The 17,364-nt window shown below is 39.9% G+C and overlaps 1 protein-coding gene across 1 annotated transcript in view; it reads left to right on the top strand.

Annotated features, from left to right (window-relative positions):
- Positions 1–4,376: 4,376 nt before the first annotated feature.
- The window catches only part of AQP9 (aquaporin 9), a 48,987-nt gene continuing 35,999 nt past the window's right edge, over positions 4,377–17,364 (top strand). The window contains 2 exon segments of the mRNA XM_047766259.1: positions 4,377–4,697; positions 4,699–4,776. Of these exon segments, the coding sequence (XP_047622215.1) occupies positions 4,665–4,697; positions 4,699–4,776 (111 nt within the window). The 5' untranslated portion in view covers positions 4,377–4,664.

Here is a 17,364-nt window from a genome sequence, read left to right as displayed (position 1 = left end):
CAAGAGTGGCCATTAAGTGGACTTCTGAACTAGAGTGTGGATAAAGTTGACTAAAGTAGAAGAGGTTGGGGAAGTAAGGTCAATATGAGATGGTTATCCTCATGAACACCAGACTTGCTGAATCCCATGATGGAAGCAAAGACGTTTACATAAGGCAAAAGCAGATAGAGAAGAGGATATTGAGGTCAGGGAGGGAAAGAGGAAGAAATAAAAGAGCTGGGCAGACTAGCTCTGGAGATTTAGCATGGCATGGTCTAAGTACGCACAGTTTTAGAACTGTTGGTGGCAAGATGAGTCAATACAGTGACCTCTAGGATGTCCACGTGGTGATAGCTGGAATTGTGATTCAGTATTTCCATGCATGCTTCTATTTTACCATATAACATACTCACTTGGAGGTCTTTGTCATGCAGACTATTTAATTCCTTAGACCTAGAGATTTGCCATCCTTATTTTAGAATCACCGCTTGCTTAATGTTGTGCCTGACATATAGTAAATAATCAATAAAAGGTTTTTCTGGATATATGGATGGATGAATGAAAGAAGACACCCCATATTTCCAACAGGAACTTTGGCATGAGGGTGATTTGCATAGGGGAATGTGAATGAATTAGGTTTGATGATGAATTCATGGTGCTGGAGGTGAAAAATATAACTGTCCTCTGAAGGTAGAATGAAAAAAATTGTAAGATTTCATTCTCCTCCCACTGAAATGTTCAGTACCACAAGTTCAGCCTCCGATCTCTTCAAACTCTCTCCTTAGGTAACCTCAACCCTTTCTTTTAAAAATTGAATTGAATTGAATTTTAGGTAAGTTCATCTTTATTAATGGCTTCAGTTAACACCTTGAGGAGCACACAGACCTTCCCTCTGAATACAGATCCATATCATTTCCTATTTGACATCTTCTTTCAGAAGCACCAGAGAGGCCCGGAGGCTCAACCTACACAAGAAGAATTCATGGCTTTCTCTTGCAGTCCTGGTTCTCTTCCAGCATTTCCTCTGTGAGTGTTAGTGCCTCCTTCCCCAGAAAACTAGGAATTACAGCCATCAAACTTGAGTTCCTTTTCCTCATCTTTCATATCCAATCCATCAAGTCCTTCCAGTTTTAATATATAAAGAACCTTTGGGAGTTCCCGTCGTGGCGCAGTGGTTAGCGAATCCGACTAGGAACCATGAGGTTGCGGGTTCAATCCCTGCCCTTGCTCAGTGGGTTAACGATCCGGCGTTGCCGTGAGCTGTGGTGTGGGTTGCAGACGCGGCTCGGATCCTGCGTTGCTGTGGCTCTGGCGTGGGCCGGTGGCTACAGCTCCGATTCAACCCCTAGCCTGGGAACCTACATATGCCGCAGGAGCGGCCCAAGAAATAGCAACAACAACAACAACAACAACAAAAGACAAATAAATAAATAAATAATAAAATATGTAAAGAACCTTGAGTCCTTCCATTTATCTTCATTGTGAAAGCCACCACCTAGTCCTAGTATCCTGTGATATTCCCCAGTGAGCCTACATATTCCCACCTTAGACCTTGTCCCCTAAACCCCTCTACATCTCACAGTTAGGATGATCTTTCGAAAGCTCAAATCTGATGGTATCCTGTTCCTGCTTAAACAACTTCGGTGACTTATTGTTCTTAACCTTAACCATGATTTACAAGACTCAGTATGGTCTGGCCCCTGCCCATAGCTCCAGGTTCATCCTTTGCTATCTCCAGGAGCCAGTCACAATGGGTTTCTTTCATTCTCAGACAGGCATCATATTGTTCCCATCCCCACTGAACCCCCAAGATCTTTTTTACTTCATGTGGTTAACATCCTTCTGATCCCAGCTCAGACATGATTTCCTTGAAGAAACCATCAGAGACTTCTCCCTGTTACATTTGCTCATAGGGATACGTCCTCTGTTTTCATAGCATACATCTCTGTTGCTATTTTGTATTTCTGTATGTATAATGATCTCACTCATGTCTGTCTCCCTCACGAGACTCTTAAGCTCTGTAAGGAGCAAGAACACTGTATGCTTTTGTTAAGTGCGATGCTCGGCACATAATGAATATGCCATAAATATTTGTTAGGTGAGTAAATAGAGAGACAAGGAACACCCTTGTGTGGTATTGGTGATAGGGATGGAGTAGGCACAGGTAGTTGTAGAAGTCCCAATAAAGGATCAGAGATAAGAGAAATGTAGGGGATGTTGGGAGATCACTGTAAGTCAACTGCTCAAAAGCCATCAGAATGAGGCAAGCTTGCTTGACTAGTGGAGACTCAAGACATTGGGTGGGGGATGGGATGAGGCCTATATTTAGATTCAGACCCAGGGCAAGAGTTGAAGACCATCCTTCTACTGATTTGAATCCACACCTGACCAGATACTAAGGAGGAGCTGCTACTTGGAGAAAGAGGAAGAGGAGGTCTTTTCCAACCCCCAGTCCCATTGGATAATAAACCTGTAGTCTACTGGATCCTGGGGGAAGAGTTCCTGAGCCTGCCTGCTTGCATCTCTCACAAGGGCCCTATCTTAATAAATCTATTTCTTGCCTATCACTTTGTCTCTTGCTGAATTCCTTCCACATGGAGGCCTGAAGAACCTGAACCTCAGTGTGTCCAGACCCTGGGTGAGTGATTCTAATTTAAAACCATGGGTTTAAATCCCAATCTGGGTTTAGGCCAGGTTTGAGTCCCGGAACATGGGTTTAAGTCCCAATCTGGGTTTTGGCTGGGTTCAAGTCACGGCACATGGGCTCAAGTCCTAATCTGGGTTTTGGCTGAGTTTGAGGCCTGGCACGTGGGTTCAAGGTCCCAGTCTGGGTTTAGGCTGGGTTCGAGTCCCAATCTGTGTTCTGGCTAGGTTCAGGCCATTAGTGCTGTCAGTTTCATTAGTTGTACTCACCATAATGAAGTCCATCCACTGGGACTTGGGGATAGTAGGGTCATAAATAGCCCTTCTAGACGTTGGTATCCATGATAACTTAACCAGGAGTCACAGTTAAAATGCAGCATTCTTGTCTTGGATCTGCAATAACATGTCCTCAGGAAAGTTACAATCTCTTTAGGCCTAAACTTGTGATCTCACCTACAGATTAGGTGTGCCCTCTGTCTTTGAATGTTCTACAGCTGTTTTCTCCAGATCTCTGCTTCTCTTCCAGCCTGCCTCCTCAGCTGGGAATGACTGTGGGCCTCTTGCAAAGATAGGGGAAGGCCTGAAAACAGAGCCAGCTTCTCTGTGGGAGGGTTGGGAGGGAGCACACAGCAAGGGTACTAATTCCATGGGACTGCCTTGGTATTCAGAAACAACTGCTGGATTCCATTTCTTCCTACCAACCAGTTTTGAAAAACAAGGGTTGAATATTTGACATGGTGTGAAGCAAGTCCTAAACACAGATTGTTGCTTACAAGGAGGTTAATTCATCAAACTTAAAAGAAAGAACCTAGGAGCCTGGTTTAGATATAGTTACCTCCTTGCTTTTTTAAATAGGGTGGCATATACTCAGGTTGACCTCTTTCTGGTTCAGTGATCTTCAAGCAGCACAGACTTTCAAGTTACTATTGTTTATTTGCTAGATATTTTGCCTAAATACTTCACAGTAAATGAAGGAGAGCAACTTGGTTTCCAAACAGGAATGCTTCTTAAGAAATTGGCTTCTCTGTCTTTATGATTCTTTTTTTTTTTTTTTTGTCTTTTTAGGGCTGCACCTGTGGCATATAGAGGTTCCCAGGCTAGGGATCAAATCGGAACTGTAGCCACTGGCCTACACCACAGCTCATGGCAACACCAGATCCTTAACCCAATGAGCAAGGCCAGGGATCGAACTTGCTTCCTCATGAATGCTAGTCAGATTTGTTTCTGCTGAGCTGTGACAGGAACTCCGTCTGTCTTTCTGATTCTTGATCCCAAACTATTTGCAGGAGATGAACCCTAAGTACAGTAAGAGAGGAGGAGACCCATCCTACAGACTTGGTTGGGTAACTTGTAAAGGTCTCTCTCTATGTTAATTTCTTCACCTCCAGAATGAATGCAGTGTTTCTTAACACTTTTAAAGGATGTGTCCTTAAATCACAGAAATGTCACTGGGAGAAAACAAGAGGGATTAATCTTGTAGAACAACACGTTTATATTTTCTTCGTGTTCTCCAGTTTGCATGAAATTTCCTTCAGAAAAGAAAGCTTACGCTGAATGTATTAGACAATTCCAAACTACACCTCAAACAACCACTTTTAAATAGAGGGAAAAAAAAATCAGAAGCTTGCAATTGTGCAATATGTAAATCTCTCCTGGACTAGAGCCCATCGCTGTGGTTTGGCAACACAACCAACACATCTCTTTTCTCATCTCTTGAAGAAAAAAAAAACCCAACAGAGAAAAAAATACTTTGAGAATAAAGGTAATGATTAATCCATCAGGCACAAAAAGGATTGTTTTGGGAATTTCAGGTTCTAATTCGTCATTTCAAATAAACAGCAGCAAACGGTGGATAATGATTTCACCACAACAGGATTAGAGCCACAGGCTCTAATTGGAACTGGATTTAGACACCCAGTGAATCTCGTGAGTAGCTGGAAGCACCTCCAGGAATCAGTGAGTAGCTGTCAAAACTTCTATTTCATATGCCATTGAAGTAGGGAGGTATAGCAGAAAACAGTGGTCCTTGGAGAAGACCCAAGATGCAGCCTGAGATGGAACAAAAGAAAAAAAGCTTTGAAGCAGAGACTGGTCTTGAAGAACAGCTTAGCTAAAGAAATGCTCTCCGAGTTCTTGGGCACGTTTATAATGATTGTAAGTACTTTCTGATTTCCTGAATTCTGACCCAAAAATGCCTCACTTTTAACCTTCCTGGTGGTAAAGAGTTTTACCATTGTTTAAGTTCATCATTAGACTCATGTCTTCCAGGAAATAGTAAGTTACTTCCAGACTGTTTCGCTGCTTGGTGGCCGTAACTTGAGGTTTCTGTTTACTCAATTCGTTTATCCACAAAGGGGGATGAGAGTGGAAGAGAGGGCATGAAGTACCTTCTTCATTTCAGAGATCTACTTGGGCTCTAGGATGGCTTTGTAATTAAATGACAGCTGTTAGAAATTTTTCTTGGTTGGTTAATTGATTTATACCCGAGTTTGTTTAACACAAACACTGAGGTGATTTAGTGACTTGAAGTATTGACAGTCAATAAATATGGATGCCAAGAAATAGCTTAGTATCACAGGAGCTTGGCAAAGTTTGTGTTGTCAGATCACTTGATTTTTTACTAAATTGGTATTGCATTAATACATTAGGTAGAAACTGTGTATTGTGCAATGGTCCAGTTTCAGTTTATTTCATTTCCCCCTCCTCTATTTAACTCCAGCTAATCTCTAAAGAGTTTTATTTAGTTATATAAAACCTTCCAGATATAAAGGAAGGGTGGATTTTGTCTGGACATTTGCACAGCTTTTAATAAAAACTAGAAAGGTTTACTTAAGTGGCATGGACTGTAGGCTTTCATCCTGCTGCATGATCCAGCATTTTCTGGACCCTGAATTTTTAGCTGCGTTCAAACTCTTTGTGATAAGGAAATTTAATGTGTGAGTATTTTCATGTGCAGAAACTGCTGATTATAACTTACTTTAAAAACCAACAACAAAAACCTGCTCTAAGATTCCCTACTCTGGGAACAAATAATTTTATTTTTCTTTAGATTATAGATAATTGCCCATAAACTTTGTACATTAAAAGTTCTTTAGGAGTTCCTGTCGTGGCTCAGTGGTTAACAAATCCAACTAGGAACCATGAGGTTGCAGGTTTGAACCCTGGCCTTGCTCAGTGGGTTAAGGATCCAGTTTTGCCGTGACCTGTGGTATAGTTTGCAGACACAGCTCAGATCCTGCATTGCTGTGGCTCTGGCATAGGCTGGTGGCAACAGCTCCGATTAGACCCCTAGCCTGGGAACCTCAATATGCCCACAGGAGGGGCCCTATAAAAGGAAAAAAGACCAAAAAAAAAAAAGTTATTTGGCAATGTATAGCATAGTGACTAGATTTAACAATATTGTATCGCATTATTTGAAAATTGCTGAGAGAGTATATTTTAAAAGTTCTCACCACAAGAAAAAAAATGCGTGTGGTGATGGACATTAACTAGATTTACTGAGGTATTCGTTTCACTATGTAAACAAATACTGAATCATTATGTTGTACACCTGAACCTAATATATTGTTATATGCTAATTATACTTCAATTTTTTTAAAAAAAAGTTCCTTGCTTTGGGTAAATACATAATAATTCAGGAGAAAAAGCCAAGACTGAGAAATGAACATGAACTTAAACTAGTACAAAATGAGAGAGAGTAGTAAGTTTCTCGGTCTCTGAAAACCTCTTTTTACCTGTTTCATTCAAATGTTTTCAAGGTGTTATGGGCAATTTCTTACATTCCCTCTTGACCATTCTCACCTCTCATTCACATGACTTAGTTAGGTGGGAGCAGGGTGGAGGGGAAGGGTGTTGGAAGGAAAAGAGATAAAATAAAATTCCAAGATTCTTCTGATTCTAGTCACCACTTATTGGGAGATAGAAACCCTGGGGTCATTACTACTTGACAATTCAATTCCAAAGGGGAGAGTTGTTACCTCAGCCGGACTTCATCCTCCGGGGAACCTATGGTACACAGAAGTGAACAAATTCAAGTACTATTCTGAGTGCTCTGCAGATAATACAGAAGAGGAAGTGAACTAAAACATCTACATATTTTGTAACAAAAAAAAAAAAAAAAAAACTTAAACCCCTCTTTATTTCTTAATGAGAACCTATTTCATAACCCCATCCCGTATGAGTTGAGAAAATGAAAGTGGCTTTTAGCCATTCACTATTCTACTCTTGCAAAGAGTAAAGTGTTTCCCCTTGCTATCCAAGGTGGGAGCTAAAGAAGTAATATCTTAATACTGTATGTTGAAAAATTAAACTTTCTATTTTCTGGCTAAAGATAATCATTGCCCAAAATGTTTGATTTCTATATATATCATACATACATTTTCTAAAACAAACTATGATGAAATCTTTAGTTGTGATTAAAATCTTGAATTTTGGGAGTTCCTGTCGTGGTGCAGTGGTTAGCGAATCCGACTAGGAACCATGAGGTTGCGGGTTCAATCCCTGCCCTTGCTCAGTGGGTTAACGATCCGGCGTTGCCATGAGCTATGGTGTAGGTTGCAGACGCGGCTCAGATCCCGCGTTGCTGTGGCTCTGGCGTAGGCCGGTAGCTACAGCTCCGAATCAACCCCTAGCCTGGGAACCTCCATATGCCGCGGGAGCGGCCCAAGAAATAGCAACAACAACAACAACAAAAAAAAAAGACAAAAAAAATTAAAATAAAATAAGTAAAATCTTGAATTTTGTTAAGGCTTCTGGGGATGTGTAAACAAGAAATTTCTGCTAAACTACATTTTTTTAATATACATGTAAATTAAAATTATAATTTTTAATAAATCTATAAGGATTTGCTCCAAGGTTATCCAAAGTAATTGTTTCTGCTTTTTAGAAAACGTGCACTTTGCCTTGCTTTCTCTAGCAAAAAGTTTCGAGTGTTGGTAAGGCATGGGGCAAAGGCAGTACTAAAGAGATGAGAGTATATCAGGACTCAAAGGTCCTTCAAATTTGTGAAATTAGTTTCTCCCCAGAGGCTGGGAGTCTCATGCCATTTTCCCACCTCCTCTCAAAAACTACTCTAGGAGTTCCCGCTGTAGCTCAGCAGTAACTAACCTGACTAGTATCCGTGAGGATAAGGGTTCGATCCCCGGCCTTGCTCAGCGGGTTAAAGGATCCAGCAGTGCCATGACCTGTGGTGTAGGTCACAGACACAGCTCAGATCTGGCACTACTGTGACATAGGCTGGCAACTACAGCTCCGATTTGACCCCTAGCCTGCTGTGGGTGTGGCCCTAAAAAGGCAAAACAAACAAACAAACAAAAATGTATATTGCCTAAATGGTCCAATCAAAAGACAAGGAATAGCTGAAAGAATTTAAAAAAAAAAAAAAAAAAAGCCCCTCCTCTAAAGGGTATGATCTCAAGCTCATTCACACTGTGGTATAAATGACTGATAAGGGCTTATAGGTAGCATTAAGAGAAGGGAAGGTCCATGAAAAATTCTTCATAGACTGCGATTTAAGACATTTAAGTCATAAGCTAAAGAACTAGCTCTAATTTGATCTTTTAGACATTGGGATATGTAGGCCTTTTTGCCTTTGCTGATGCCAGGGAGGTCTGCAATGCATCTTCCCCATCACAGCGAAGAGGTTAATAAGCATTGAGCTGCAAAGTTAGGGAGCATGTGTCAAGAACCTACCATTTGTTGGCCTCTTTACATTTATTTAACCCTTACGGTAGCTGCATTATGAAGGCTTTATTATCTTCCACAAACAGTTGGAGAAATGAGGGCTCAAGGAGATAAAGTAACTGGCTAAAGCCAGGAAAGCAGTGAATATGGATTTCTTTCTTATTCTAGAACACATGCTCTCCACATGCTTCCACTCATTGCTGGATTTCCTCAGCAACGTCCTTGATAGATAGTAAATCACACTCTGCTTTAACATTTCCATAGATTGAAGCCACGACTTAGCACTGATTTTCTTGTGGGAGACTGTATGAGTTAAACTGATGAGTACCTGATGAGACCAGACCATCAGTTGTGCTCCTAAGTAGAAAAGACTACTCAACCCAGGTGGATGGTGTGAGGTGAAGGCCTCTGCATGTGGGCCCATGGTATACGGGTTTCAAATTGCACATTAAATATATACTACATGTAAAAGGAGTTCCTGTCGTGGCGCAGTGGTTAACAAATCTGACTAGGAACCATGAGGTTGCGGGTTCAATCCCTGCCCTTGCTCAGTGGGTTAACGATCCGGCGTTGCCGTGAGCTGTGGTGTAGGTTGCAGACGCGGCTCAGATCCCGAGTTGCTGTGGCTCTGTCGAAGGCTGGCAGCTACAGCTCTGATTAGACCCCTACCCTGGGAACCTCCATAAGCTGCGGGAGCAGCCCAAGAAATGGCAAAAAAGACAAAAAAAAAAAAATTCCTGACACAGGATGCTCATTACATGCTGGCTCCCTTAGCCCTCCATCCTTCCGTCTTTTACTTGAGAGTCTTTGAGATATTTAAAACAGCTGCTTCGTCCTCTCCTTGTCATTGTGCTGTGCCTTTCCCTAGCACCAACTACAGAATTCAATCCATAAATAAATGGGACTCCATCAATCAATGAATCCTGTCAAATGCTCTTTCTACCACAGCAGGATATCAGAGAGAAAATCCTCAGCCAACTCCACCTGCTTCTTTTATCTACTTGTGATTTATGTCCAATACTCTGCCTTTCATGGAGCTGTACTACTGCACATGGGTGTTCTGTCACTTTAAGAAAGTCCAAGAGCCAAACATGAGGTCCTAAGTGGGTTCTTGCCCTGTGCCTTCAAGAGGGGGTAAAAGGGCCTGAAGCGGAAGGTACTCTTGTTCCAAATAGCTATGTGATGCGGACAAAGATAGCAAGGGTGTTAACACTCACTTTAGTCCTGGAAAAATCTAACAAAATAAGGGAATTGTTCTTATTTTACAGATGAGGATGTGGAGGCTTAGTGTGGTAACACACCTTGCCTACAGGCAAATGTGTTGTGGAGCTGGATTTAGAATCAAACCTCTCTGGTTTCTCTTCATTCTTCAGCATGCTTTTGAACTTTTACTATCGCTGTCCCTGATTATCTACGTTACTGTTTTGTATGTTTTACAAATGCAAATATATGGCTTCGTAGCTGGGATATTCTTCTACCATTTGAGATTCTCCCTTGCACACACTTTCTGAGATTTATCAACTGGGGACATGTAGAGGGAGGTAATTCAATTTAACTCTTGTGTAATATGGCAGGTTTATACATCCATTCCCCTCATGAACTGTTATTTGCAGTGTGTCACAATTACCAGCACTACTGTTATGAACATCATGTACAGTCTCCCATACATGAGTTCCTCTTGAGTACATTCCTAGATGTGGGTTTGGTGGCCCAAGGGCATGTGTATCTTCATCTTTATGTACATTGTAACATTGCTCTCCAAAGCGATTTCAACTTTATACCACTAGCAGTAACATGATCTCCCATTTCCATACACTCACCAATCCTTGATACCATCCAACTCTTTTATGTTTGCTCATTTGATAAATAGGAAAAAGAAGTTCACTAGCAATTTTAACAAGTTCCTAGTGCAGTTGATCTTTTCATATTTACTGAGCCTTAAGGTTTTTTTTTTCTGGAAATTGCCTCACCATATCCTGTGCACATTTTGGCTCAGTTTGGTTTTATTTTTCTACTTTTTCTTATTGCTTATAGAATACTGATATTTATTTAAAATCCAGACATTACATCCTTGTGATTTTCACCCTTTTATTCGGACCCTGTATAATTAATTGTATTTCTTGCTTCATTACATCCCAATTAAAAGCTACCAACCTTCAAATGGTGATGGAAATGGTACCCAATGTATTGCATCAAACCCCACTCGACCGTCCATGAGTAGAGACCTGTTTTCCCCTAATGACGCCCCATTTAAGCAGGAAGCAGTCAGAGCGGTCGCCACCCCTTTCCCTGCCCACAGTTAGAGTCTCCAACTCTAGAAGGGAGGATTAAGGCAGAATAATAATTCAGGTAGTCAGTGTAGGAGCCTGGCCTTTGATGTATTCTATGATATGGCTATTGATTAACATTTGTGGCTTAAGGACTCCAGAGAGTAACACCCCCCCACAGGTCTTGTTTACTATAGGGAGTATACCTATGCCCAGATGGACATTAATCTCTAACTCTCTGTGACTCAGTCTATGAGAGGAAAAGGGCAAAGAAACCATGAGGACATTTCCACCCCCTAAGACTCCTATTGGACAAGAACTGATATAGGTAACCGGGGAAGGCCAATGGGAGAAAACCCCATCTTTCTGGACCCCATGGTGGCACCTCCCCATCTTTAAAGGATAAAAACTCCTATAAAAAAGCAAAAACAGACATTAAAGATATTCTGTAGGGTTTTGGGGGTTTTTTTGTTTTTTGGGTTGTTTTTTTTTTTTTGCCACACTTGTGGCATGCTTAATTCCTGTTGCCAGGGATCAAGCGATAGCAGTGACAAAGCCAGACCCTTAGGCTACCAGGAAACTCCTATTTGTGTTTTCTAGTTACAGTTTAGGATTTTGCTTTTGATGTTTTAGTTGTTTAAACTATTAGAATTTTTTGATGTGTGATGTAGAGCAGGTGTCTCTTTATCTGGAAGGATAGCCAATTGTTCCAGCACCATTTCTGGCAAGTCTGTCCTGTCTCCACTGGTTGTGATGCTATCTCTATTATATACCAATTCACATGTAAATGTGCTTGTATATTTAGACTTAGTTCCATTGATCTCTTGATCCAAACCTGTACCAATGCCACATATTTTTGCTATTTATAATTGCTTTTTAAATAATTTTGTTACCTGGTATTTTTCCTCCTTGTTATTTTTTTCAATATTGACTATTTTTAGCCTTTTATTCCTCTACATGAATTTGAGGATCCATTATCAAGTTTCATACAGACTCTGTAGAGATTTTGACTGGAATTGCACTGAATTATATAGTATTCTGGACAGAATTGGCATTTTAAAATATTGAATCTTCTCATCCATGTATAGTTCTTCATTCATAGGTCTGCTTTTTATATCTCTTTCCAAAGTTTTATAATTTACTTGGTATCACTCATATATATTTTTGCTTGGTATATTTATCACTACCTATGGTTATTACCCCTATTGTGAATAGTACCTTTTTAAAATTATATTGTTTTATTGGTGATTACTCAAGTTTAGGAACAATGTCGATTTTGTCTGCTGACCTTGCATTCAGGAAACTGTAATTTTCTTATTGATTCAAACAATTGTATATATTATCTTGGATATTCTATATACATCAAGGCTATCAATCTGAGTGCTACTAGCAATATGTGGCTACTTAAATTAAAATCAAACTTAAATAAAATAAAAAATTTAGTTCCTCAGTCTTCCTAGACCCATTTTATATCTTCCAGAGCCGTGTATGTCTACTGACTATCATACCAGACTATATAGATAGGGAAATTTCCTCTCATTGAAAAATGTTTTTTGGACTGTACTGACACAGATAATACTTTTTTCTGAGAATGTGAGAACTTTTTATTTTCTTTCTTTCTAGTCTTTAAATACTTAATTTCCTTGTACTGTCTTATTATAATGGTTAAAACCTCTCGTACAAAGTATAAACCATAATTGTGGCATTCTTGTTCTATTCCCAACTTTAAGAAATCTGCTTTTCGTGTTTTACCATTAAACATGACAGTTTCTGTAGGTTTTTTTTTTTGGTCTTTCTTTTAGGGCTGCACCCGTGGCATATGGAGGTTCCCAGGCTAGGGGTCTAATCGGAGCTGCAGCTGTTGGCCTACACCACAGCTACAGCAACGCCAGATCTGAGCCATGTCTGTGACCTACACCACAGCTCACGGCAACACTGGATCCCTAATCCAATGAGCAGGGCGAGGGATCAAACCCACAACCTCATGGTTCCTAGTCGGATTCACTTCCACTGCGCCACCACTGGAACTCCTTGGTAAACATTCTTGACTTGAGAAAGGAAATTCCTGTCTATTCCTCATTTACGAAAGCTCTAATTAGGAATGATTGTTGAATCTAAAAAAAAAAAATACCTTTCTATATCTATTGAGATATGCATATAGGTTTATTATTTGTTAATAAAGAAAATTGCATTGATAAATAATATTTTTAGTGTTAAATCATCTTTACCTTTCTGAGATTAATTCCCACATAACCATGCAACATTTAGTTTGCAATGTTTTATTAAGGATATAGGCTATACTTTCTTTTTATTAAGTTGTCCATGTCTAATTTATAACCACAGTTATATTAGCTTTATGAAATGAATTGGAATATTTTTCTTATTTTTATATTTTCTGGGACACTTTGTATAAAATGAGGATTTTCTATTCTTTGAAGATTACTTAGCATGTGTACTGAAAAGACAGAAAAAGGAGAGAGATGTGTGAGAGACGATTTCTCTAAAGCTATGTCTAATTTAGATTTTTCTATTCTTAATTCCATTTTGGCAATTTATTTTATAGGAAAATGTACTTTTTGGTTTTCAAATGTAATCTTTCGAAATTAATATAGTGAAAGCAGTAATTTTGAAATGATTTCTCATAGTTTGCTTATGGCTTTAAAAAAATCTCTACTGTACTGTGGTGCTATCTTTTCTTTAATTTCTAATGTGGTTTCTTTGATCTCCACTTTAGTTTCTCTTTAGTAACAATATGTACTGCAAGATCTTTTCATTATTTGACAAGAAGTAGAATTGATCAAGAGGCTGAAAGATCCTAGTAGCAACTCCATGTATCTAGTGGACACCTTATTGCATGTCTGAGGTTACACTGCTATTTCACTGTCCTTGCAAAGCAAAGCAATTGTTTTAAAAGAAAATAGGCCAGCAAAATGTGCTCCTCCACCTCAGCTGTTCTGATAGATTGGCCTGGGATGGTCAGTTAAGACCGAAAAGGATTTGAGGCCATGGTCCCTCTCATCCTAAAATTAGCCCACATGGCTTAGACTCTCTCTGGAACTTTCTTAGGAGGAGACCTCCCTCAAAAACCTATGCCTCTATCAACAAGTGATTGGTTAAAGAAATCAGGGTGCACCACTGCAATGGTTACGCAGACATTAAAGAAAATGAGGCCAATCTTTATATGCTGATATAGAAAGAATCTATGAAATGAAAAAGCAGGCAAAAAATATTATATATAAAATACTTCCATTTGTATAGATTTTAACAGAATGCACCATGAAGTATTGATAACAATGACCTTTAGAAAATAAAATACAAAATCTAGGGTGGGAAGGACACAAACTTTCGTATTTTATCACATGCTCTTTGTAGCTGAAAATTTTTTACATGTTCAGGCATATTTTCTTTATCCCTCTACTTCCCTCAAAGGAGCTTACTCAGTGGAATTTATCCCTTCCAAGTGTTTTAGGAAGTTGCTCAAAATGTGTTCTGAAGAATACCAGTTCCATAAAACGCAAACAAGAATTACACGGAAAAAAAAAAAAAAATGCTGTCCTTCTCAAATATGCTTTGGAAATACTGAGTTCAACCAAGTTAAGCAGTTTTCTCAACGGTAGGAATTATCAGAGCCTTTAATGTTCATTGTAACTCTCTAAGAGGGAACTAGAATACAAAGTTGTCCCCAGATTTACTTGACCATAAACCCCAGCTTGTGAGGAGCATGTCATGGAAGTGATGATCTGTGGAAAATATTTTGGGAACTGTAGGCCCTGAAATGCATCTAAGAAACACATCAGTGCCTCTACTCCTCCATCTTCAGGGTTCTTCCAGATTGAGAGTGATCCAAAGTATACTTGACATTGTTGGGCCACTCTCAAATAAAGAGAGAATTGTCCTAAGCAACCCCACCCGCACCTCATCCACACCCAGCACACTCAGCCCCATGGTTATCCTAATATGAATACACATACCTTAATACATAATTAGTTTCTTATTCTATCCCTGGGATCATAACCAAGCTCTTGTATAAGCCAATGTTATCTGGGATGAATCGAGGATCTGAATGCCTTGTATAAGTCTTTTAAGCCTCATGGAAATAGCAGAATTTAGCCACCTCTCATTTCTGGGCCTGTGTTGGTTCATGGTACTCTTTTCTACCCAGAGAGCAAGGAGATTGGCCATTTGGCCATTCACCTAATTCTCAAATATCAGATTCTTCTCTTTTTTTAATGAGTCTGTATTGACACCTCTCTTGAAGTACAGCTGATTCTTGAGAGGTGATTGATCATGTCCTGATATCATCTCAGGCTACATGCCACCCAATAATTTATTTTTAACTGGAATGTCCAGGTTTCAGTCTTGGTTCTTGGTGACTATTTTTGTTACAACTGAGAAAGTTTTATTTTCCAATTGGAAATCTAACTGACTGGAAAGCCATGCATAAATAGGCATTCTGTCCCAATAAAGAAACCAAGTAGCTCCATGGAGACAGCAGCAGTTGTCAGCAGCAACACAAGGCTGGGAATCAGAAAAGCTGGCTCCAGATTCAGATTCTGCTACTTTTTTGCTATATGATTTTTTTGTTAAGCCATCCAGTCCTCCACTTTTAAAAATAGGGATTAAGGTTTTTGTTTTTTGTTTTTTGTTTGTTTGTTTTGTTTGTTTGTCTTTTTGAGGGCCGCACCCATGGCAATATGGAGGTTCTCAGGCTAGGGGTCTAATTGGAGCTGTTGCTGCTGGCCTACACCGCAGACACAGCAATGCCAGATCTGAGCCACATCTGCAACCTACACCACAGCTCATGGCAACACCATATCTTTAACCCGCTGAGCAAGGCCAGGGATTGAACCCTCAACCTCATGGTTCCTAGTGGGATTTGTTTCTGCTGAGCCACTCTGGAACTCTGGGGATTAAGTATTGAGAGGAATTATGGAAATAATGAATGCAAGAGTGCCTAGCCCACAGTATACATGCTATAAATGTTTGCTCATTCACCCATCCAGTGGTCAAAATTAGGTGCAATCAAACCTGGGCCTTAACACTTACTGCCTATGTGCACATGAGGAATTCTCCTGACCTCCTAACCTCTCTAAGCTTCATTTCCCTTTTGTAAAATGGAGACAGTAAGAGGAACTGATAGGCTGATGTATGGAACATGCTTAGCTCTTGGAAAACACTCAATGAATTGTACTTGTTTTCGCCGCTGCTGCTGTTATTATTATTATTATTATTACATGTTCCAATGGACAAAAGTCATGTAAAATAAATAGGTATAGAGAGGCAGATGGAGTAGGATGTGGGGTTTCTGGTCAACACATACCTACAGCACAGGCTGGAGGGCAAAGGTTTGCAGGGATTGGTGTACTGATGGATTGGGATTTGTTCTCCTTCCTCTCCAGTTACACAAGACAAAATGCTTAGAGGGGAGAAAGAAGAGCCTCTTGCAAGCCCTGAAGTGACCTTCTTCTCAAGAATGGAGATTATATTTTTTGGTCTTCCAATTACTATCTCTTTAGGTAAAGCGTTTCCCATTGTTAGTATTTCACTTGAAGGTAGCCACACACCTTCCTCTAGGAGCTGGGAGTCTGTCCTGAATCTCAGCCCAGGTGTGTTATCACCTTGGTATCTATGGTGACTTCCTGGCCCCAAAGTCTAAATGGATTTCTCTTCCCAGAACTTAAGATGGGAGCCAAGAGCCCCAAGGTTTATTGAGACCAAGCAGGTGAACTATCTAAGAGAAGTGAGGATGGGATGGTCTGGGAGGAAGCAAGCAGTGTATGCCCTTTCTCAGGGAGCATCTTCCAGCCAGATCCTCTCCATTGTGACCAGGAAGGAATGGGTAAGGTTTTTATCTGATTTTCCAGTTTTTCAAGAATAGTCAGAAATCCAGAGTTCTGCATGTACTTTTTCTATTTTTTAAATACTAGCAACAATTTCTGAAAAAAAAAAATCACCATGTAGGCCAAATCAAACACATCTTTGAGTCAATCCTACTCATAGACTATCCTCAGCCATGGACCACCAGTTTGTGACTCTGCCTTGAAGGTGTCCTTAATTGCACTCTATAAGGACAAAATATTCTCACCAGAAAAGAATAAATGGAGAGAATGTGAAGATCTAGCCTGCTGTTCGGGATCATCTGTTTACTGGAGACCTGGCTATTATAAATCTAATTCTCACATGCAAGATTGTGGTCCTTTTCTTTTCCCATCCTACACCCTGGAAAAACTGATTGAGGAAACAGCATGCAAACAGTTTTATTTCTGGCAATATAAGAAGAGAAATCCTGATCTTCTATTATCTTAAGTTCCTCATGAGGTCAATATGTTATACACGTGTGTGTGTAATAATACTAATGTATCTCAGAGTTAATAGTGTTCTGTCAAGTAGTTCAATAGTTTTCTGTATTAATCAAACAATGCAAGAATTTGGGGGAAACATAAATGTCAAAATAGTAAGGCTACATCTCCATGGACACTTTTCCTGGGTATAAATACTTAAACTATTCATGAATAACAAGCTTCTAACATTAAGTGACAGCACATCACTTCATCTGTACTTTTCCTGTGCTTCTTACCAGTCCTTAGCTCCTTCCTTACCTACTCATCTCTGAGTTGGAGAGGCTCTGTGTCTGTGTCTGGCTCTTTGCATCCCTGCTACACCAGATATCCTACATGGCACTCAGAATTTTCTAATGTATGTGCACCTGGAGGAATGGGTGGAAAAGTGAATGCCAAATCCCAGTGAGAGGTATTTGCTGATTTGGTTTCTTTGCTTGCTACACTTCGATTTT

Source organism: Phacochoerus africanus, chromosome 2 (assembly GCF_016906955.1).
Source record: "Phacochoerus africanus isolate WHEZ1 chromosome 2, ROS_Pafr_v1, whole genome shotgun sequence".
Taxonomy (NCBI): domain Eukaryota; kingdom Metazoa; phylum Chordata; class Mammalia; order Artiodactyla; family Suidae; genus Phacochoerus; species Phacochoerus africanus.
The sequence above is the reverse complement of the archived record's forward strand: the minus strand, read 5'-3'. Positions and strand labels throughout refer to the sequence as shown.